We start from the raw sequence: 24,985 nt of genomic DNA, 5'->3' as shown, positions 1-24,985 counted from the left end.
TTAGCTCAGGTGCCTCCCATTTCTCTTGATCATCTTTGGGATGTTTCTACACCTTGATTGGAGTCCACCTGTGGTAAATTCAATTGATTGGACATGATTTGGAAAGGCACACACCTGTCTACATAAGGTTTCACAGCTGACAATGCATATCAGAGAAAAACCAAGCCATGAGGTCGAAGGAACTGCATGCAGAGCTCAGAGACAGGATTGTGTCGAGGCACAGATCAAGGGAAGCCTACAAAAAAATTTTCTGCTGCATTGAAGGTTCCCAAGAGCACAGTGTCCTCCATAATTCTTAAATGGAAGAAGTTTGGAACAACAAGGACTTTTTCTAGAGCTGGCCGCCTGGCCAAGCTGAGCAATCGGGGGAGAAGGGCCTTGGTAAGAGAGGTGACCAATAACCCGATGGTCACTCTGGATGAGCTCCAGAGATCCTGTGTGGAGATGGGAGAAACTTCCAGAAGTAGAGTCCCTTTATATACAGAGTTGCGACATAGAGGGTCTGGAAAAATCTAGTCACGTGATTGCGTGGAGCCATTTTGAGTCCATCACGGACAGGATCAGGATCGGACGCATATCGGTCAGCGTTTTAACGTTCCCGCTGTACGCAGCGTTCTCATTCGTGTTTTACATCGATTTTATGACAAAATGACAGGTTGTAGCGCCTGTGGGTGCACAAATAGAACGGAGAAGGGATTCAAGATGTATGGTCTCTGAGATCATACGACCTTTCACAATGGTCTCTGAGACCTTCGTAAAACAAATAATAAAATAAGTTTTATTTTTTGTACTTTCACATGGAAGATAGGATTATTGTCATTCTAAATTTTCAATGATGCTTCAGAAAGAATTTGCTAGAAACCAATTCATGCCAGTGATACAGTTGTATGCCACAACTGAGAAAGGGGGGGGGGGGGGGCATGCATTGAATGTATGTATTTGTCTCTGTTGATTTGAATGTGTGAGGACATTAACTTGTGTTTGTGTGTGTGACTTTCAATTTATAATTTGTATGTGTGTGCATTAGCACATGCGTGTATGTGTGTGTGTGTGATTGTAAATATGTAATTTGTATATGTATTAGAGATTGTGTGTGTGTGTGTGTGTGTGTGTGTGTGTGTGTGTGTGTGTGTGTGTGTGTGTGTGTGTGTGTGTGTGTGTGTGAGAGAGTGAGAGAGTGAGAGAGAGAGAGAGAGAGAGAGAGAGAGAGAGAGAGAGAGAGAGAGAGAGAGAGAGAGATAGAGGGAGAGAGGGAAAGAGGGGGCCGGGGGTAGGGGGGCTAATCTATTTTTGGTGGGATTAATATATGATCGGCAACATGCAGCAAAGTTTAGATTAATAATTTAAATGTGAAAATTAAACAAACACAAATATATACCCACACACGATAAACAAGGTCAAACAACTGCAGAAATACAAAGATAACTCTTAACATTGTATTGTACATGTACATGTATAAGCAGGGAGGTGAGAGTTCGAGTCTCGCTCTCACCTCCCTGAAATTAAAATGAGGCTGAAATAAGCAGCACGTGTACCTGTCTATTTCATTCCTTCTTTGTCATGGTTCTAATTGTCTGTGACTGTTAAATCACAACCAGCTCTGTGATTTTCTTCTTTATCATATGGCTCTTAGTTGTCATAAATCTTCTATTTTGTCATCTTCACATAATTTGTTCATTATCAACATGGAAAAGACCATTCCCATCTCTCATACATATAGAGAACATAATGGAATACACGGTGCAATGCACTAGCGCCATACGGCGGCTCCGCACTGAATGGATTCAAAATGGCGTCAAATCGTTAGTCTCTATAAAGGGACTCTACCAGAAGGACAACCATCACTGCAACACTCCACCGATCTGGGCTTTATGGCAGAGTGGCCAGACGGAAGCCAAACAGTTCAATCTCGGTTTCATCAGACCACAGAATCTTGTTTCTCACAGTCTGAGAGTCCTTTCGGTGCTTTTTTGCAAACTCAGAGCGGGCTTTCATGTGTCTTTCACTGAGGAGAGGCTTCCGTCGTACGCATATCAATGTCTCTGCCGACAAATAAATTAAATAATCCCAGTTGTCGTTGTCCTGGTTACCGCCGACACCTTCTTTTCCCGCGATTTCCGGCCCAGAGACGGGGCGGTTTGGTCGCCGCTTGCTGTTTGCATGACGATACCACTTGCACAACGTGAGATTCGACGAGGCTGTGGATCAAACCTCGTCCGTGTTCGGACCTCGTCTGCCAGGTTGGTAATTCCATTCCCACATTCCCTGCATTCCCTGCTGGTAATCAGGGTCGCTGATGGCTTCTCAGGATCTATAACTGCTTCTCGGGATCTCTGACTGCTTCTCGGGATCTCTGACTGCTTTTATGGATCTCTGACTGCTTCTATGGATCTCTGACTGCTTCGCAGGATCTCTGACTGCTTCTCGGGATCTCTGACTGCTTCTCGGGATCTATGACTGCTTCTCGGGATCTATGACTGCTTTTCGGGATCTCTGACTGTTTCTCGGGATCTCTGACTGTTTCTCGGGATCTCTGACTGTTTCTCGGGATCTCTGACAGTTTCTCGGGATCTCTGACTGTTTCTCGGGATCTCTGACTGTTTCTCGCGATCTCTGACTGTTTCTCGCGATCTCTGACTGTTTCTCTCGATCTCTGACTGCTTCTGGGGATGTCTGACAGCTTCTCCGGATATATGACAGCTTCTCGGGATCTATGACAGCTTCTCGGGATCTCTGATTGCTTCTCGGGATCTCTGATTGCTTCTCGGGATCTTTGAGCATATTTTTGCTTTTGAGCATATTTTTGATCATATTTTTGATCTTTGAGCATATGCTTTGAGCATATCTCGGGATCAAAATATATACAGCATATTTTCACTTTGCACAAAAATAACATCAAGTAATCGAATCAATAGGAATGTCCTGTGCCTATAACATCGACGTTATAGGCACAGCTGCATCTAGGCATTGTGTAACATCGACGCGGCTTTTGTTTTAATTAAAACTTTTTGTACTTGTTAAGTATATAATTCAGTTTTAATAAAGATTTAGAGGTTGAAAATGCATTTGAATAAATTAATTCCGGATTTTACCACTGTTTTCCAGCAGGTATTACACCACCCTTATGATGATGTCTTTAAAAACAGTACGTTTTCTATTTGGAATGATTTTCGAATTCATTTCACTGCCAAGCAGACAGAGTAAAAGTATAATCTCACACCTCTTTGTGCATGTGCGGTCAGGACGATTTCAGAGCCAAATATACGGTTAAACAGCAGGGTTGTCTTCCTCTTCTTCTTCAGATTAGTGTTCAATATATAACATTCAATTTAAACAAGCTGCTCCTCGATCATAAACTGATAAGACGGACGGACATGAACCAATTGCTTAGCAACGCTTTTCGCTTAGTGTGTGCGGGGTAATGAATCGATGAACTGTGACAACAAGCGAAAATAATGTGAACCAATTGGCAGAGGTTGCAGTAGATTATGGAACAGCAAAGCATGCACGATCCACTTGCGGACGAACCCAATATCCAGACAACTGAACTTGTTCGTAAATATGTTTTATGCAGTACAGTATTGTTTAAACAAAACCTCTCACCCATGCACCGATGATGGCTTTTCCATATGTGATAGATATTATATGCAGCCCACTTTTTAATCAAAGGGAGAGGAAGTACTACATACAAGATGATGTCAATTTCTCTAAACTACACCTGTGTACATTTGATCACATAACATGAAATAAACATCCCCATTAATCTCCTCTAATATTCACATTTCCAGATGTGACCAACATTCCAGGATACTTTCTGGAGGCAGGACGCTTCTTTGAGCATCGACATGGCAAAGAGGATCAGCCTGAGTGAGAATTACCTTCGATTGCGGTGTGATGCCTCGTCAGGAGCAGGCAGGGTATGGAATGGTTTCTGCAGTGTTGATGATAGGGAAACATTGCCTTACACCCATGCAAGTGACACCTCCACTTCTGTACCTGAATTATTCCCATAAACCGAGAAGATAGTTTGTATAACCTTGAGCTGTGGCATTGTTTGTAGTTCTGAAGGCACAGCTGTAATCCTTGTCATGTGGTTCTAAACCGAGTCATCTTGAAGCATACTCATTTGCTGGAGATCACTTTGAGGTCTGCAGGAAACTTTCTGGGGTCACCAAATAAAGAAAGTAATAGGAAATGTGCAGACAAATTGAATTGATAAACACAATATGGTACGTGACTGAGGCAATCATAGAAAGGTACCTTCTCACAACCATTCTGCTCTTTTGTCTTTATGTATTGCAAAAAACTGGTTCTGGTTGGGATAATCCATATTCAAAAATATATGCAGAATGGATCTAGAATCTGCTGAAATACTGGTTAAAGTCCAGGTTATCATTTGTATTTAGCTGGGTATTAGTCACTATATAAGGCTGGCAGGATGGCCTAGAGGTACGCACACTCGCCTCTAAGCCATCTAGCCTGGGTTTGAATCCCGACCCAGCTATACACCGTCAACCTGGTGTTTCGCAGCCAGGGTGATTCATCAATGAGTGTGCCGTCCCTCGGATGGACGTTAAACTGGCATTCCATCTGCCGGAATTACTTGGTGGGCGTTAAATATCCCACGGTGTCCTTCACGAAGAGTAGGTGAGCAAGAGCACGCCACCAGTACGCCACCAGATGCCACCAGGACGCCACCAGGATGCCACCAGGACGCCACCAGACACCACCAGATCGCCACCAGGACGCCACCAGACGCCACTAGACGCCACCAGACTCCACCAGGACGCTACCAGGACGCTACCAGGACGCCACCAGAACGCCACCAGACGCCACCAGACGCCACCAAATGCCACCAAACGCCACCAGGACGCCACCAGGATGCCACCAGTACGCCACCAGATGCCACCAGACGCCACCAGACGCCACCAGACGCCACCAGGAAGCCACCAGGACGCCACCAGGACGCCACCCGGAGGCCACCACTGACGCCATCAGACGCCACCAGGACGCCAACAGACGCCACCAGGACGCCACCAGGAGTCAGGACGCCACCAGGACGCCACCAGGACGCCAGCCGGAGGCCACTACTGATGCCATCAGACGCCACCAGGACGCCACCAGGACGCCACCAGACGCCACCCGGAGGCCACCCGGACGCCACCCGGACGCCACCAGACGCCACCAGGACGCCACCAGGACGCCACCAGGACGCCACCAGACGCCACCAGGACGCCACCAGGACGTCACCCTGAACAAATTACAAATTCCTGCCCTAACTACTGCTGGGAGAACAATGGCAAACCCCCCAGCATAACCCCAGGCCACAGAACTGCTTCGACAGAACCAAAGCTCTGTAACGCAGAGTTTGGTACACCAGATACCTTATTTTTCACTCAAATAACCTACACCCTGGTATGCACCACACCTGGGGAAAAAATGTCATGCACCTATAACCCGCATGTCGGTATACCCCACAAGCCAGATTTCCTCTCCACATGATCTGCAACTTTCATGTTTTTTCATGTTGTGTGTTAATTTTCCAAGTTTATTGAAGAGCACTCGCCAAGTGGCTTAAGCACTCAAGCAAGCACTCCATCCCAAACCGTTGATAAGGAACGGCTGGCTTGGCAAGCGCTAGCTAGCTGCTTGGTAAATGAACACACTCATGGAGATACACGATGTCCATATTTCCCGCAGCCGACAAGGCTTTGGTGTCGATGGCCAAGCAACGGCTCTTATGAAATGCAACTGCGGTAGGACAACAACCACTTGACATTAAAAGGAACATCCTGAGAAAGGGTTGTTGTAATAATTAAAGTTTACTGTACCGATGTGTTAAAAACTAGGGTGGATTCCAGTGCCTTTGTTTACTTTGTCACCGATTGGAATGGAAGGCTGCAATGTTGAATCATTTTCGCCATTTACCGCATGTTGAAACATTGGCCGTTTTAGCATTACCTGTGTGTAGGATTTTCCGTCTTGACGTCACACCACGCTCGCTTGAGACATTTTGCTGTTTTTTTCTAATAATCTATTTCCTTCATCATGCCACATAAGAGCCAGTTCCCTTTCCCCAGCCAACACCATCACCATTATCATTGTTTTCAGCTCCATTATCATTAAAGGTACATTGATTTTACACAGTACTACTCCCACAGTTTTGGGGCCAGCCCCACCAAGTTTTCTGTGCACCTTTTGGGGTCCCTGCACGTGTCCTAAAGTGGGGAGGCGGGGATGGAAGGGGTTTTCATAAAATTTCTAGGAACATTTTTACAACAACAAAAACAACCACGATCGGATGGATGGAATCGGATGGAATTTGGCAGAGAGGTAGAGCATGTAAAGGACGAAATGATTAGATTTTGGTGAAGATCCGGATCATGATCAAATAATTTTTTGAGTGATTCTTCACCATTGAGTGATGCGGCAAAAGGCGATAATATAACATGATATTTTAAAAAGTTATGGACGAGTTATGACAAAACTTGGTGGATGAGTTGGGTAGGTGACAAGAACAAGGTGATTAGATTTTGGTTCAGGCCTGAATCCAGATCCAGACTATCAGTGGGATAAAAAACGTAAAACTGTTCAGCCTGGTGGAGCTATGCACTCTACCGAGTGCCGTTCTAGTTGTTTTACATATTGTGCTCTCACCCGTGCGTATGATGGGTTTCTCACTAGTTTAATATAAAGCACATTTGAATTCAATAAAACGATTCATTTCTCATTCAGGACTATCTTTTTGGTAAGAATTCTCATTTTCAAATCCAAGTTCCTCCCTCAGGTCAAGCACAATCAATGCTGTATCACCAACCCTCCACTACAATCCATTTGACGTTCTTGGCTTTGTACCTGATATCAACCAAAAGCGGCTCCAAATGGACATTCCTGACAATCATGACATTAATTTCAGGGAGTAGCTCTTTTCCACTTTCATACTTGTCTGAAGGTCAATAAAAGAATGTCATTTGGCTTGTCAATATACACTCTGGGGCTGACTCACTTAAATTCTGTCTTGCATCGCCCCTCAAGGATGTTGCATTATCAGTCCATTAGATCACTCTTTTGGATATTGTTTTGAATGCACCAATGAAAAGAGAACTTACTCTGTCATGGATAAAGTGCTGAGATTCTGTCACTAGTGACCTTGATCATCATGTAGTGGTTACCTTATTCACATGTCGCGGTTACCTTATTCATATGTCGCGGTTAACTTATCCGCATGTGACGGTTACCAATACGATGGGTTTGGTCTAACCCACGCACACGGGCTTTTGGTTGTGTGGTCGTGACGCACGCGCGGCTGTTGGAGCCACGCCCTCCGAAGAGGGTTCTTGGTTTTATATAAGCCGTTACGACTTCCGTTCACGAGCAGTTGCTGGAGATTTCTGTACAGTAAACAAGCTTTGTACCCAACGAAATGGCCTCTTCTTGTCGTCTTCGGCAACTACTAAACTGGTGACCTCGGTGCCCCCGAACGTATTCGGGGGCCAAATGAACACGGCAGTATTGCGACCGCAATTTCTTCCACAAGACCTCAACTCGAACTGCCGGAGTTTTAGCAACGACGAGCGGCCATGTGGTTCGCGCATCGCGCTCGGTTCCTCCTCTACGACTGGAGGGGCGAACCAGCTCCGGGACCCTCTGAAGGAACGCCGTTACGGGGCGTTGGCGGCACGGCTACTTCGTCGCCTCCGCGCACACAGGCCGAGTACTCCTGCTCGTCGCCTTCGCGCACACAGGCCGAGTACTGCTGCTCGCCGCCTCTGCGCACACAGGCCGAGTACTGCTGCTCGTCGCCTCCGCGCACACAGGCCGAGTACTGCTGCTCGCCACTCCTACTACTGCTCCTATGGCGGATCCCGAGGCTGATGCTGCTGCAACTACAACTACTACTGCTGCTCATCTCTTGCGCACGCATGGCTGCTTCGTTACCTTCGCGCGCATTGGAGCCTCGTTGTCTTCGCGCGCACTGCTGCTCGCCACTCCCGCAATTCCTACTGCTGCAACTACAACTACTACCGCTGCTCATCTCTTGCGCACGCACGGCTGCTTCGTTACCTTCGCGCGCACTGCTGCTCGCCACTCCCGCAATTCCTACTGCTGCAACTACAACGGCTACCGCTGCTCAGCACCCGCGGCCCGGCTCTGTTCCACCCGCGGCCCGGCTCTGTTCCACCCGCGGCCCGGCTCTGTTCCACCCGCGAACTACGTACACGCCCGCGGCGTGCCTTCTGGGGGGGCACATGTAGTGGTTACCTTATTCACATGTCGCGGTTACCTTATTCACATGTCGCGGTTAACTTATCTGCATGTGACGGTTACCAATACGATGGGTTTGGTCTAACCGACGCACACGGGCTTTTGGTTGTGTGGTCGTGACGCACGCGCGGCTGTTGGAGCCACGCCCTCCGAAGAGGGTTATTGGTTTTATATAAGCCGTTACGACTTCCGTTCGCGAGCAGTTGCTGGAAATTTTTGTACAATAAACAAGCTTTGTACCCAACGAAATGGCCTCTTCTTGTCATCTTCGGCAACTACTAAAATCATACCATTTCCTGCAATAGCACATTACTTGTTGGGCTCACATATTTCTGTCACTGTAAGAGGAACAATTACTCCGCATGTATTAAATTATTTAATTGGCACTTTCATCACCTACAAAACTGCACCTGCCTTTTTGTCCCATACCAGTTTCACAACAGGGGATTATAGGTTCACTCTCCGTCCGTCTGTCCGTCCAACCGTCTGTCCATCCCACCTGTGGTTTTCCAAACTTTTTTTTCCCACACCCTTTAATATATTCAACTTAATATTGGTACCTTGTTTTAGTTTGATAAGTTACTGTTACAGTGGCCAGACGGAAACCTCTCCTCAGTGAAAGACACATGAAAGCCCGCTTGGAGTTTGCAAAAAATCACCTAAAGGACTCTCAGACTGTGAGAAACAAGATGCTGTGGTCTGATGAAACCAAGATTGAACTGTTTGGCTTCCGTCTGGCCACTCAGCCATAAAGCTCAGATAGGTGGAGTGTTGCAGTGATGGTTGTTCTTCTGGAAGTTTCTCCCATCTCCACACAGGATCTCTGGAGCTCATCCAGAGTGACCATCGGGTCCTTGGTCGCCTCTCTTACCAAGGCCCTTCTCCCCGATTGCTCAGTTTGGCCGGGCGACCAGCTCTAGGAAGAGTCCTGGATGTTCCAAACTTCTTCCATTTAAGAATTACTAGGGCATGCCCGTACTATATATATATATGTAAAATTATATCCCCCCCCCCCTTTATTTACATGAAATGGTTTGGTCCATTCGCAAAGCCAAAGCGAACGGCTTGCGAGTACGGTGACAATCCCCCCCCCCCTCTATTTACATGAAATGGTTTGGTCCAAAGCGAACGGCTTGCGAGTACGGTGACAATCCCCCCCCTCTATTTACATGAAATGGTTTGGTCCATTCGCAAAGCCAAAGCGAACGGCAGTTACGAATCGCAGTTACGATGAATCGCAAAGTAGTTTTAATTAGTTTTAAAACATAGTTTAACGCCAACATAGTTTGCCAACGTGAAATAAATGAATACGCTCTCAAATGTGCCGTCCGAGGCAGAGTCTGTTCGGCACGTTCGGCACACGTGATAGCTCGCTGCTCTCTGATTGGTTGAATCGTTTTTTGGACATAGCTCGGTAACTACTTGTCCGATTAATATGAAACCTTGAAAAGGCACATCCTCGGGTCCCCAGCAATATACCTGGCAAGTTTAAAGTATATCGGACCCGTGGTTGTCGAGAAACAGCGGTCACAGACAAACAAACATACACACAGAGATTACTGGAATTATAGATAGATGGAGGCCACTGTGCTCTTGGGAACCTTCAATGCAGCAGAATTTTTTTTGTAGGCTTCCCCAGATCTGTGCCTCGACACAATCCTGTCTCTGAGCTCTGCAGGCAGTTCCTTCGACCTCATGGCTTGGTTTTTGCTCCGATATGCATTGTCAGCGGTGAGACCTTATATAGACAGGTGTGTGCCTTTCCAAATCATGTCCAATCGATTGAATTTACCATAGGTGGACTCCAATCAAGGTGTACAAACATATCAAAGATGATCAAGAGAAATGGGAGGCACCTAAGCTGAATTTCAAGTGTCATAGCAAAGGGTATGAATACTTATGTCAATGTGATATTTCAGTTTTTTCTTTTAAATAAATTTGCAAAACTTTCTAAAATCCTGTTTTCTCTTTGGCATTATGGGGTATTGAGTGTAGATTGATGAGGGAAAAAATGAATTTAAACGATTTCAGCATAAAGCTGCAACATAACAAAATGTGAAAAAAGTGAAGGGGTCTGAATACTTTCTGAATGCACTGTAACTGATAAAAAGAATGCAATATCTTTTTAACTATGTTATTTTTGTTCTGTTATGTAATGATCCATTCTGTGTTCTAGCTCTTCCACGAGCCTATACTTTCTTGTACAAAAATATCCAAATACGGGTTGACCATTATGTATGTGACTGAATTTTCAATTAAACATTTTTTTAAATGTGTTGTTAATGTCACTCTTACTTTTTGTCAGCACACTGGCTTGCTAGTTTTTGATGGTAGACTTTTAAACTCTTTGTTTTCCTTTACTTGTATGATGCTTTTTTTAATAGCAAAAGAGAACACGACCTTCTCCAAACCTGCCCTTTGCAGGATGAATCGAGACAGAATGAAATGGAAGTGAGTGGGAACTTTGAAGAGGGAGGTGAGGACAGAGAGCCTTCGCCACGTCTTATCCCCATCCCTGCACAGGCACAGCAGGCCATTGAAAGGGTGGAAGAATTAGTATGCAAGGTATTATTGGCCTCACCTATTCCCGAAGAGATGGGAGAGGGTATTGTGATCGGTCTATGTCGGTCTGTATGTGTCAGTGAGGCCGCATCCTGACCAACTTTAATATAGAGCCCCTGAGTGCCCTCTATTTTGCCCACAAGTGGCCTTAAGCACAGTTCTACAAAGTTGTCTAATGTATCCATAACAATGTCCTATCTCCTTTAACCACAGGACCTTGATTTTGTACCTTCGTTGTGTATAATGTCAAAGTTAGTGTGGTATTCGGACTCTGTGTGATTTGTCTGTTTTTAATATTGCCACACACTACGGGTCAAAAGTTTTAGAACACCCCAATTTTTCCTGTTTTTATTGAAATTTACGCAGTTTAATGTCTCAATGTGCTCTGAAATTAAGCATAGAACAAATAAACAATTAGAGATAAAAAAGAAATCATAGAATCATTTTGTTTATTAAATTTAATTTAAATTTTTGACTCAGCAAAGTCGCCACATTTTGCAGATATAACCGCTGAAGCTGAACACACTCGTGGCATTCTTTCTGCAATGGAAATCAAACATTGTTCGGGAAGTTTTTCCCAACACTGTTGCAGAAGTTCCCACAAATGTGTTGCACTTGTAGGTTGCTTTGCTTTCATCCTTCTGTCCAGTTCATCCCAAACCAGCTCGATGGGGTTTAAGTCTGGAGACTGTGCTGGCCATTCCATGATTTGAAGCCGAGGGTCTTGTTCTTTTCCTCGAAGGTAGTTTTGACACAGCCTGGAGGTGTGTTTAGGGTCATTATCTTTGTAAGGTATCTCGACAAACTACGATCAATTGTCGTACGCGTTTATTCACTCTGCCGATCAAGGCCCGATTCACAGCAGCGCCATCCGAGCTCTGGCGTAGGGATACAACCCGGTCCCGGTGTAGGGATACAACGGTGAATATTTGCACTGCATACATGACATCCTCCCCTTTAAGTCCAAAATTACCAAGAGCAATACGTGCTAGATTTCCAGAATTGACATTTCAAAAGCAACATTTCCAAAACATGTGAAAATATGTGTGCAAACGGTTATGAGAATAATGAAAATACGTGAAAATAGAACATGTGTCACCGTGAAAAAAAAAACATCTTCAAAGATTCAACCGGTCGGGTGCTTTTCTCTCACGCATTGAGCGTCGCGGTGTACCAGTGGATACAGAGTCCGAGGTGATTCCTTTGGGTCACGGTGTACCAGTGGATACAGAGTCCGAGGTGATTCCTTTGGTCTCCACGAAGGGTGTAGCGTTTGCAGAGGTTTTCGGGGCATCCGAGCCGGCTGGAGCGGCCACGACGATCTCCGGCAGTGGCGGGTCGAACTGTTGCCCTGACTGTGACGATGCTACAGGCTCCATCGACTCACAGTGACGGTAGGTTATGTGGTCCTGATGTCGACGAATTTCGCGGCCGTCCTGCAGGCGAATCACGCAGGACAGTGGACCCGGCTTCTCGATGATGTCCCCCGGTAGCCACGTCGCACCTGCATCAAAATTTCGGGCAAACACTGGATCTCCAATGTTGATACATCGACTGTTGGACGTCTTATCGTGCACCAACTTTTGATTAAGCTGGCTCTGATAAACATTTGATGATATGTCTGGTTTGAGATTGTCAAGTGTCGATCTCAAGTGTCGTTTCATCAATAACTCAGACGGAGCTGCACCGGTTGTTGATTGTGGCGTGATGCGGTATTTGAACAGGAGACGAGACAGCTTTGTTTCCAGGGTTCCCTCCTGAAGTTTCTGCAATCCGGATTTGATGATTCCCACGGATCGTTCGGCCAAGCCATTTGAAGCCTGGTGATGTGGGCTGACAAACTTATGTTTGATGCCGTTCCGACATGTGAACTCGGCAAACTCGGAACTGGAAAAACACGAACCGTTATCACTCACGATCATCCTGGGCAGACCATGAGAGGCGAAACAGCGTCTGAGTCTTTCGATGACAATGGCTGACGTAGTACCATGCGTCACATAGGCATCAATCCATTTTGTGTGCGCGTCCGTTATTATTAGAATCATGCTGCCGTTAATAGGCCCGGCATAATCGAGATGTAGGCGATGCCACGGTTCGCTGGGCCATTCCCAGGGATGCAGTGGCGCTTTCGCAGATGTATTCCGGGTGCTCTGGCAGGGGTAACAATGTCGAACATGATGTTCGATATCAGCATCAAGATTCGGCCACCACACATAGTTTCTGGCGAGTGACTTCATCTTCACAATCCCGGGGTGACAGTCATGGATTTCATCCATGACCCTGGAACGCAGATTTTTCGGGATCACGACGCGACATCCCCAGAGTAGGCAACCATTTTCCACGCTGAGTTCGTTTTTACGTGCTTTAAAAGCCGCAAAATCTGGGTCACCCTCAGGTAGCAAATGCCATCCAAGCTGTACAGCCTGGACAGTTCTGGACAGAACGGGGTCTCGTCGAGTATGAGTGCGGATCTGGCCGGAATCGACAGCACAATCTTCCAGATGATCCATCAGTGCGATAATGGATCCTGGTGTAGGCGAATCATCAACGGATTCTGGAAGGGGTAACCGACTCATGGCATCTGCATTTGTGATAGACGAACCGGGCTTATAACATATGGTGTAGTCATAAGCAGTGAGAAACAGGGACCAGCGGATGATCCTGGGCGGTAGTGTGTCAGATGTCGCCTTAGTTGGACCAAACAGACTGATCAGCGGCTTGTGATCAGTGCGAATCGTGAAATGATGTCCAAGAAGGTACTGGCGAAATTTGCCGACGCCGAAAACGATTCCCAATCCTTCCTTGTCAAGTTGGGAATAGTTTTTCTCTGCAGGGGACAACGTTCTGGATGCAAATGCAACCGGTCTTTCCATACCATCAGGTATCACGTGTGATAATACACTCCCCACTCCATACCGACAGGCATCGCATGTCAGCACAAGATCCTTCTCTGGATCAAAATGAACGAGAACATTGGACGATTTGAGCAGATCCTTAGAGGTCTGGAATGCTGATTTTCAGTAGACCCCCAGCTCCAGGAGACTCCTTTCCTCAAAAGCCGATAAAGGGGGCCCAAAACGTCGGTCACATTCGGGATGTAACGACCATAGAACTGAAGCAAACCGAGGTATGACTTCAATTCGGTCACATCTCGTGGAGCAGGAGCATCCTTGATAGCTCGGACTTTCTCATCTGTCGGGTGTAGACCCTCGGCATCAATCGTATGACCCAGGTACGTGACTGATGGCACCATAAACTTGCACTTGTCTCGACGCAAACGTAGGCTGGAGTCCGAAATCTTCTTCAGAACTCTCTCCAGGTTCTGTAGATGTTCCGCGTCCGTACGAACAGTAACCAGAATATCATCCTGGTAACAAACGACGTTGCGTTCGGCGGCAAACAAACTGTCCATGACACGCTGATAAATTCCAGGTGCAGATTTCACTCCAAAACTAAGTCGGTGGTACCTGTACAACCCACGATGCATGTTGATGGTAAGATACTGTTTCGAATTCTCGTCCAAGCAGAGCTGTAGATAGGCGGATTTGAGATCGAGTTTCGTAAAAGTCTTGCCTCCCGTGAGACGAGCATAGAGGTCTTCGATCCTCGGGATTGGATATTTATCCAATGAAGAACACCTGTTCACGGTCATTTTATAATCTCCACATATGCGGATGGACTGGTCCGATTTTATGACCGGAACGATGGGCGCCGCCCATTCGGCATACTGGATTTGCTCGATGATCCCCAGATTTTCAAGATGATCCAGTTCCTTGTCAATCCGCTCACGCAGGGCGAAAGGGACTGGGCGAGCCCTGCAAAATATATGATTGGCATCCCGGTCAACCCTGAGTTTAGCCGTATGTCCTTTCAAGGTTCCAAGCTCATCCTTGAAGACATCCGGGTACGTATCCAGCACATTTTTGAGTGTGTATGCTGCGGTAGGAGAAACGTTGGCTGCCCGGAGTTGATGAATGCTTTCCCACTTCAGTCGAATTATGCTCAACCAGTTCCAGCCGAGTAAGGAAGGGCCCTTTCCAGGAATGACGATCAGGGGTAGGTGAAACTCACGGTTATCGTAGCCCACTGTGACGTCACATGTACTGCAGGGAACAATCTTCTCACCTGTATAGGTGGAGAGTCCATAGGTAGTAGGTTTCAGATGGGGTCGGTCAGCATCACTCCACAGGTTTGTGAAAACAGCATGGCTGATGAGCGAGACGGCTGCACCAGTGTCGACCTCCATTTGCAATGGTCGATTGTTGACGACAACATTGGCAAGAAAAGGGTCCCGCCTATGGTGAGAATCAATATGAAGCAGGTCATACGATTCTGAGTTGTCGGAAACAGAGCTCACCTGGTCAAGCTCGGGTTCCTCCGAACCGATAAACTGATGAATCTTGTCAGCAGCTTTTCCTTTTCCCGATTTGCGAGTGATGCAAGCTGGAGCAATATGGCCAGTTTTCGAACAGAAATGGCAGGTGGCATCTGTGAACCGACACGTCTCCGGAGGGTGCTTTCCGTTGCACCGAAAACAGTTGTTGTGGGTTTGAGACTGCACTGGCTTCTGACGAGGAGCCTTGTTCCAACGTTTTGGCTGAACATGATCCAACCGATTCACAGCAGGGCTGGTACCAGATGAGCGAGTGGCACCGATGCTTGTGGCGTTGCGTTCAGCACTTTCCATGGAAATGGTGGTGTCTCTGGCATTTTGGAACGTCAGTCTTCTCTCAGCAAGCAGGCGTCTACGAGTGCGGTCATCGGACATGCCAACCACCAGCAAATCACGAAGCATGTCATCGATCGTGTCCCCAAACTCACACAGATGTGACAGTTTTTTGAGGTGTGCAATGAAGTCTGCGATCGACTGACCTTGCTGCTGTCTGCACATGTAAAAATTAAACCGACACAGGATGACTGAAGGAGATGGGTTGCAATGTTCCTTCAAAGCGGCCTTGAGCTCTGCATACGTGAGCTCCTGGATTGTCCGAGGCCGAATCAGGTTTTCAACGAGTGTGAACGTCTCACCTCCGCAAATGGACAGGAAGACGGCCTTCATCCGGGCTTCGGTCGCGATGCCGTTTGCCTCGAAGTAGAAAGACAACCGCTCAGAATACGTGTCAAAATCCCCCTCATGAGGGTCGAATTCATCGATATGGCCGAAAGATGTCATGGTCTAGATGTTTATCCTCGTCGCCATGTAAGGTATCTCGACAAACTACGATCAATTGTCGTACGCGTTTATTCACTCTGCCGATCAAGGCCCGATTCACAGCAGCGCCATCCGAGCTCTGGCGTAGGGATACAACCTGGTCCCGGTGTATGGATACAACGGTGAATATTTGCACTGCATACATGACAATCTTGCTGTAGGATGAACCCCTGACCAACTAGGCATATACCAGAGGGTATTGCATGGCGCTGCAAAATGCTGTGGTAGCCCGTTTGGTTCAGGGTGCCAGTCACTCTGTGCAAGTCGCCGACTCCGGATCCAGCAGAAGAGCCCCAGACCATCACGCTTCCTCCTCCATGTTTGACAGTTGGTGTCATACACTGAGGAACCATCTTTTCGCTTACTCGACGGCGTACAAAAACCCTGCGTGATGAACCAAAGATTTCAAATTTTGATTCATCGGTCCATAAGACCTTCTTCCAGTCTTCAGTAGTCCACTGGCGGTGCTTCATGGCCCAGTCAAGCATCTTTTTCTTATTTTGACATCTTAGCAATGGCTTTCTTACTGCCACTCGACCTGTCAAACCTGCAGCTCAAAGTCTTCTCTTCACAGTTGAAACTGAGACTTGCTTACTTCGACCAGTGTTAAGCTGTGCTTGAAGCTGTTGTCCTGTGAGCCGCCTATCATGCAAGCTGTTGTCCTGTGAGCCGCCTATCATGCAAGCTGTTGTCCTCTGAGCCGCCTATCACGCAAGCTGTTGACTCTCAGAAACTTGTCTTCTGATTCTGTTGTGGCTCTGGGTCTGCCAGACCTCTTCCTGTCAGAGTTTCCCTCCAGTTTCCAATATACTACTTCCTGCAGTGCAATATTGTCCAAATAATGCTTCAGAGGGTGTAATAACAGTCTGTTCCAATACTGCTTTTACCCAGACAGGGGGTTTGTAATCAAGTAATCAGCAGAGGTTGGGACACCTGTAGGAATTGTTTGCATCAACTTTCAAGGCTTAATTCACTTACATTGCTGCAGAACAGCTGTAAGTTGTTAAAGTTTTTTCGGTGCAAATCTTTCATACCTGTATTGAAAATCGTGTTAATTCGTGTCGTGTCTTGAGGCCTTGTACAGTGTGCACTGTACAACCTTGAGGCTTTGTTTTTCTCTCAGCGGTCCGTCGTTTGTGATCCAATAACTTTCGTTCTCTGTATTCCCAGGCTTTTCACCCATAGCCTACTTCCTTGTGTAAATCTCAACTCAAAAAAAAAAAAAAAAAAAAAAACATTTCCTTCTCTGTTCTCATTCCTTTATTCATTCTTATTCGTTCGTTCGTTCTTCGACCACGTGTTTCTCCCCCATTTCCCCAGATAGTTTTCACTCATTAACCTTCAATGTTTACACTTTCCCCTCAAGTTATGTATTCCGTCATATTTTATAACACCTTTTTCTTCTTCTTCTTTAAAAGGCTGCTTTCGACTTGCTCACCAAATCAATTCATCCCAAAAAAAATATCCATCTCCTATAGTGCCTTTTTTCTACATTCCCTAAACTCTCCTGCACTCCATCCTCCATCCAGCGTCCTTAAACGTATTTTTAACTCGAAGGTCACAAGAAACTCATTTTGCAATAAATGTTCGTTTCCCATAAATCGTACACTTTCAAAAATCCAATCTCACCCCTCCCCTCCAAATCTTCCCCATAACCCCTCCCCTCCAAATCTTCCCCATCACCCCTCCCCTCCAAATCTTCCCCATCACCCATCCCTTTCAAATCTCCCCCCTTGCCCCCTCCCTCCTAAACTACCCCCTCACCCCTCCCTGCCAAGACGCCCCTCGCCCCTCCCCTCCTAGACTCCTGCCTCACCCCTCCCCTCCAAATCTCCCCCATATCCCATCCCTTTCAAATCCCTCCCCTTGTCCCTTCCCTCCCAAACTCCCCCCTCACCCCTCCCCTTCAAATCTCCCCACCCTCATTGCTTCTCAATTTCCCCCCTCTCACTCCTCCTCCTCAAAGCGTCCTCCCCGCTTCTTCCCCCTTCAAACTCTCACCTCCATCTCCCCCAACCTTCCGCCTCGCTCTTCCCCCTCCTCAAATAACACCTCATTGTGGCTCACCCAATCACCATCAAACCTTTTGTCCGCCCCATCCTTCCCTTTCTCCGAGCTATTCTGAAATCTCTGACACACCTTCAACAGCTCTCCCTACCTCTTCCACCTCTTCCACATCTTACCCTACCCCTCCTCCCCCCTGTTCTGTATCTGATGCTCCCCCTTCCTCTTCATTAACGGTATGGACCTCAAACATCCGGGGCCTTCGTTCAAACTTAACTGATCTCTCCATACAGGTTGCTTCTGTCAAACCAGACGTGATCTGCTTAACAGAAACTTTCCTCCTTTATGATGTCTCTGATTCCATAGTATCTCTCCCGGGCTACTCCCTCCTCCGGTATGATAGACCTGAGCCTCGTCCTGGAGGCGGGGTTGCTATCTTTATCAAAAACTCTCTTCCTCACTAGCCCTGCACTGCACTCTCTCCACCTCACCCCCAGGAATACCTCTGGCTACGGCTTCCCCTTCGCTCCCACCTCTTGTTCATATGTGTGTTGTACCGTCCACCAAACAGTGATGACTCCATCTACATCTCGCTGTCTGATGATATGGACCAACTTCTATCTACTCATCCCAACTCTCTCTTCCTCATATGTGGTGATTTCAACTGTCATCATGCCAGTTGGCTGGGTGTGGGTACCTCTCTCACCAGCCATGGCTCCTCAGCAAAGGACTTCTGCGACTCACTGGGACTGACACAATCTGTCAATTTCCCGACCCGGATCTCAGTCAACGGAACATCTTCTCTTCTGGACTTGGTTATGACTAACTTCCCTGAAAATGTCTGCTGCTCTTCTTCTGCTCCGATCAGATCATCTGATCATGTCCTTGTTAAAGTGGACATCTCTCTGACCATCCTCAGGGAGCCTGCTCAGCGTCGACCAGTTTGGCATTTCACTCAGGCCAACTGGCACGGTCTTCAAGCAGCAATCAATCATCTGGACTGCTCTCCCATCTCTACCACCTCTGACATCAACTCATCCTGGGAATTCTTCCAAAGTAAATTGCTCTCTCCCATGCACAGATTTATCCCATCTCGTCTTCAGTTGTCATACCCTTCCTCCCGTCCATGGTACACGGAATCTTGTGGTGAGGCTGTTGCCCAGAAACAACTTGCCTTAGTCTCCTGGAAAGCAAATCCAACGGAAGGAAATCTCATTTCCTTTCACAAAGCCCGAAACAAGTGTGTGTCCACCCTCAGGAGAGCCAGGAAACAATATCTCTCCGTTCTCAAGACCGAACTCTCTTATCTGTCTCCCTCTTCCAAATCCTGGTGGCATCTGGTCAAATCCGTTTCTGGTGTTTGTTCCCCCTCCATCCCCTCCCTTACCTCAAACGGCTACACAGCTGACTCCGCACGTGAAAAAGCTGAATGCCTCAACTCTGTGTTTGCCTCTAAATCTTGTGTCCCAAACCCATCCCTCTCTGTACCCACCATACCCAGTCGTACCCTGCTGCTCCTGGACTCCGTGTCCTTTCCTCCTGACAAGGTGGAAAAGTTTCTGTCAACCCTCGACTCTGATTCTGCAACTGGACCCGACGGCATCAGCCCACGGGTCCTAAAATCCTGCTCTGCTGCTCTATCTCACCCTCTCTCTGTTCTCTTCACCCTCTCTTTTGCTCAAGGTCAACTGCCACCTGCTTGGAAATCAGCCAACATCACCGCTTTGCACAAAAAAGGTGCAAAAACAGATCCTAGCAACTACAGACCAATCAGCCTTCTCCCAATTATCAGCAAAGTCATGGAATCCATCATTGCTTCGGATATGAAATCTTTCCTTTTCTCCAATGGCTTGATCTCTGATCATCAATTTGGTTTCAGACCAGGTCACTCTACTCTGGACATGCTGCTTCTGCTGTCTCAACAATGGATGGAGCTCCTCAATGCCAAACAGGAAATTAGAGCTGTCTCCCTCGACATATCACGTGCCTTCGACACGGTCTGGCACCCCGCTCTGCTCACCAAACTCTCCTCCTTTGGTATCCATGGAAATCTCCACGCATGGCTGGCGGACTTCCTCTCTAGTCGTCGTCAACGTGTGGCCCTGAATGGGTTTCTCTCATCTCCTCTTCCTGTTCAGGCTGGAGTTCCCCAAGGCAGTGTTCTGGGCCCCGTGCTTTTTCTGGTCTTCATCAATGATCTCTCTGACTCTCTCGAAAATCCTCTCTATCGCTTTGCTGATGACTCCACTCTCTGCCGCTCCATTCCTCTTCCCTCAGATCGGCAGTCTGCTGCCTCCTCACTCTCTGAAGACCTGGACAAAATCACAGACTGGTCAAACAAGTGGAACATGTCTTTCAATCCTGACAAATCTCACACTCTTACTATGTCTCTCCGAAAAGATCGACTGGACAACCCTCCCATCTACTTTCTCAACAATCCTCTCCAAGAAGTTCTGTCGCTCAAGATTTTGGGTCTCACTATCTGCCATGATCTTTCTTGGGAAAACCACATTTCCAAGCTGGCCTCCAAAGCCAGTCGCCGACTGGGCATCCTCCGTCGTGCGAAGTCCTTCCTTGGCACACCTGAGCTCCTCACCACATACAAGGCTTTCATCCGCAGCTCAATGGAATACTGTTCTCCCCTATGGGCCGGTGCTCCTGCCTCACACCTAGCTCGGCTTCACGCTGTTGAAACCAAAGCTTTCAGAATTATTGGAATCTCCCGCGATGAAGCTATCTCTGAGGGCCTTTCACTCACTCACCGCAGGCAGGTAGGTGGTCTTTCTGTCTTCTACCGACTCCTCTCCGGCCTTGCACCCCCAGCTCTCTCTGTGCTCTGTCCCCCAAATATTCCTACAGGTCGCACAAGATCTGCCAGCAACCCTCTGATGGTTAAACTGCCGAAATCTCGGCTCTCTGCTCACCTTCACTCTTTCATTCCTCTTTTCTCCCGCCTCTGGAACAAACTCCCTCACTCCCTTCAATCCCACTCCTCCCTCCAGGTCTTTAAAACAGCTGTTCACCACCATCTCTTATCTTCCCCCATCCAAAACCTTGATCTTTTCTACCCCCGCTAATTCACCCCAGATCCACCTTGTTTGAAATTCCAACTTCTTTCCTGGAAGTCCTGGCAGTGTCCATATGTTTTATACCTCTCCCACCGCCCCCTTCCCATGCCCCCCCCCCCCAAAGCCCTCGCCCTCTCTCAGATCTCTCGATGTCTCCATGTCTCTCGGTCCATGCTCTCAAATGTTGTGTTTGTGTCCTTCCCCCTCTCCCCATCTTGTCTACCGCTCCCGATGTTATATGTTTTATGTGTCGGTTTGTCTTTCTGTGTGATTAATGTTCGCTCTTTCACGAGCCTCGATCTTGTATACAAACAAAAAAAAAAAAAAAAAAAAAAAAAACCCATTACTTGTTCTCTTTTTTACAATATAACTGTGCAATTTTCATTATTTTCCTGTTTTTGCTAACCTAAACTTTTTTTTTAACCTCGAGCAGTTTACTGTTTACCTTTATACCATTTCAGGCTATTCACTGGACATTAAACTGCGTAAATTTCAACAAAAACTGGAAAATTGAGGTGTTCTAAAACTTTTGACAGGTAGTGTATATCATCAACTCCCAATGGGATATAATGGGTCATAACAATGACGCCATCGGTGAAGTGGTATTCCAGCAATAATTTGTTGAAATGAAATGCTTTTCCAAAAATGATTTTCTCTGCAACAGCTTGTCAGATCTATGCGAAACTTTAAACATAGGAGGGACTCCTCATGGAGAATATTTTGTTGCTAACTCTGATGTTATAGGTCACATGGTATGGCAGCCATATTGGATTGAAGGATTGGATAAGTGTCCACTCCCCTGAGTTAATACTTGGTGGAAACAGCTTTGACAGCAATTACAGCTGTGAGTCTGTTGGGATTGGTCTCTACCAACTTTGCACACTTTGCACACACAATATTTGTCCATTCTTCTGTACAAAACTGTTCAAGCTCAGTCATGTTGTGTGGGGAGTGTTGATGGACAGCAATCTTCAAGTCATGCCACAGATTTTCGATTGGATTTAGATTGGGGCTCTGACTGGGCCACTCATGGACATTTATCCTTTTGTTCCTTAGCCACTCCAGTGTAGCTTTGCTGTGTCCTTCGGGTTGTTGTCATGCTGAAAGGTGAACGTCCATCCCAATTTCAGCTTTCTTGCAGAGGGTAGCAGGTTTTCCTCTCCGATCTTTCTGTATTTTGCTCCATCCATTTTCCCTTCTTTCCAGGACAAGTGCCCCAGTCTCTTCTGAAGAGAAACATCCCCACAACATGATTCTGCCACCACCATGTTTTATAGTAGGGATGGTGTTCTTTGGGTGATGTGCTGTGTTGGGTTTTCACCAAACCTAACATTTTGCATTTCGGCCAAAAGGTCCCATCTTGGTTTCGTCAGAGCAAAAACCTTTTTGCCACATGACTTCAGAATCTCTGGAGTGGTTTTTTTCATACCTCAAACAGGATTCAAGGTGGGCTTTTTTGAGTAATGACTTCCTTCTTGCCACGTCACCATACAGGTCAGAATTGTGGAGTGCTTGGGACATTGTTGTCACATGCAAACAGTGACCAGTCTTTGCCATAAAGGTCTCTAGCTCTTTCAAAGTTGTCATTGGCCTCTTGGTGGCCTCTCTGATCAGTCGCCTCCTTGCTTGGTCATCCAGTTTGGAGGGACGGCCTGATTTAGGCAAGGTCTTGGTGGTACCATATGCCTTCCACTTCTTAATGACTGCCATGACTGTGCTCCAAGGGATATTCAAGGCCTTTGAAATTATGTTTATACCCATCCCCTAATCTGTGCCTTTCAACAACTTTATCCCGGAGGTCTTTTGAAATCTCCTTGGTGCTTATGGTTGAGTCTTTGCTGTGAAATGCACACAGCAGAGGAAACCTGGAAGAACAGCTGATTTTATTCGGAAATAATCAGAATCATTACAATTTGTAAGAGCTAATAATGTAGGAGGCTCGTGTAAGAGTGAACACATAAAACACATGAAACACATAAAAACATAAACAGAAACACACATGAAACATACAATAAAGGGAGTGGGAGACAAGAGGGGGAGAAAAAGGAAAGCACAACAACAGTGGAGAACAGGGACATTGGGAGATCTGTGGAAGGGAGAGGGCTGTGGTGGGGAACGCAATATAAAAAAGATGGGCACCACAAGGACATTCAGGAAAGAAAACGGAATTTTAAGGAGGTGGGTCTAGGGGAGAGGGGAGGGGGGTTAACAGGAGTAGAAAAGATCAAGGTTTTGGATGGGGGAAGATAAGAGATGGTGGTGAACAGCTGTTTTAAAGACCTGGAGGGTGGAGTGGGATTGAAGGGAGTGGGGGAGTTTGTTCCAGAGGTGGGAGAAAAGGGGAATGAAAGAGTGAAGGTAAGCAGAGAGTCTTTATTTTGGCAGTTTCACCAGAAGGTTGATGGAAGATCTTGTGCGTCCTGCAGGAATATTTAGGGGACAGAGCAAAGACCGAGCAGGGTGAGTTGGCCGGAGAGGAGTTGGTAGAAGACAGAAAGACCACCAACCTGCCTGCGGTGAGAGAGTGAAAGGCCCTCAGAATCACCTTCATCGTGGGAGATGCCAATGATTCTGAAAGCTTTGGTTTCTATAGCGTGAATCCGAGCTAGGTGTGAGGCAGGAGTATCAGCCCAGAGGGGAGAGCAGCACTCCATCAAGCTGCAGATGAAAGCTTTGTATGTGGTGAGTAGTTCAGAGGTGCCAAGGAAGGACTTCGCACGACGGAGGATGCCCAGTCGGCGACTGGCTTTGGAGGCCAGCTTACAAATGTGGTTTCCCAAGAAAGATCATGGCTGATAGTGAGACCCAAAATCTTGAGTGACAGAACTTCTTCAAGAGGATTGTTGAGAAAGTAGATGGGAGGGTTTTCCAGATGGTCTTTTCAGAGAGACATATTGAAAGTGTGAGATTTGTCAAGATTTAATGACATGTTAACACTTGTTTGACCAGTTTGTGATTTTTTTTCCAGGTCTGCAGAGAGTGAAGAGGCTGTTGCCTGCCAATCTGAGGGATGAGATATGGAGCGGTAGAGCGTGGAGTCATCAGCAAAGAGATAGGATATTCCAGAGTCAGAGAGATCATTGATGAAGACCAGAAAAAGCACAGGGCCCAGAACACTGCCTTGAGGAACTCTAGCCTGAACAGGAAGAGGAGATGAGAGAAACCCATTCAGGGCCACACGTTGACTGCGACCAGAGAGGAAGTCGGCAAGCCATGTGTGGAGGTTTCCATGGATGCCATAGGAGGAGAGTTTGGTGAGCAGGGCTGGGTGCTAGACCGTATTGAAGGCACGAGATATGTCAAGGGAGACAGCTCTGTGATTTCCTGTTTGGCATTAAGGACCTCCATCCATTGTTGAAACAGCAGAAGCAGCTTGACAAGAGTAGAGTGACTTGGTCTGAATCCACGTTAATGATCCGAGATCAAGCCATTGGAGAAGACGAAGGATTTAGTATCAGGTGTGATGATGGATTCCATGGCCTTGCTGATGATTGGGAGCGGGCTGATTGGTCGGTAGTTTCAAGGATCTGTTTTTGCACCTTTTTTGTGTAAATGGGTAATGTTGGCTGATTTCCAGGCAGATGACCTTGAGCAAAAGAGAGGGTGAAGAACTTCGTGTCACGTCATGTAACTTGGTGTGTGATTTTTGATCACTTAACTTGGTGACTTATTCACTTAAGTTGGTTAACTTGGTCATTTAACTTGGTGCGTGATTTTGAAGGTGATTGGTTACACCTGAGCTAATTACTCCCGCTAGGGAGTAATGCATTCGATCGTGTCCGTCCGTGTGTGTGTGTGTGTGTGTGTGTGTGTGTGTGTGTGTGTGTGTGTGTGTGTTCGTGTGTTTGTGAACAAGATATCTGGAAAAGTTCTG

At 46.8% G+C, this 24,985-nt stretch overlaps 1 protein-coding gene across 1 annotated transcript in view; it reads left to right on the top strand.

The window, feature by feature from the left end:
- The window catches only part of LOC137412515 (adiponectin receptor protein 1-like), a 53,711-nt gene that overhangs the window by 5,076 nt on the left and 23,650 nt on the right, over positions 1–24,985 (top strand). The window contains exons 3-4 of the mRNA XM_078777659.1: positions 10,442–10,500; positions 10,690–10,830. Of these exons, the coding sequence (XP_078633785.1) occupies positions 10,442–10,500; positions 10,690–10,830 (200 nt within the window). The remainder of the gene's footprint in view (positions 1–10,441; positions 10,501–10,689; positions 10,831–24,985) is intronic.

The sequence above is a fragment of the Myxine glutinosa genome, chromosome 1 (assembly GCF_964187855.1).
Source record: "Myxine glutinosa chromosome 1, kmMyxGlut1.1, whole genome shotgun sequence".
NCBI lineage: Eukaryota > Metazoa > Chordata > Myxini > Myxiniformes > Myxinidae > Myxine > Myxine glutinosa.
The sequence above is the reverse complement of the archived record's forward strand: the minus strand, read 5'-3'. Positions and strand labels throughout refer to the sequence as shown.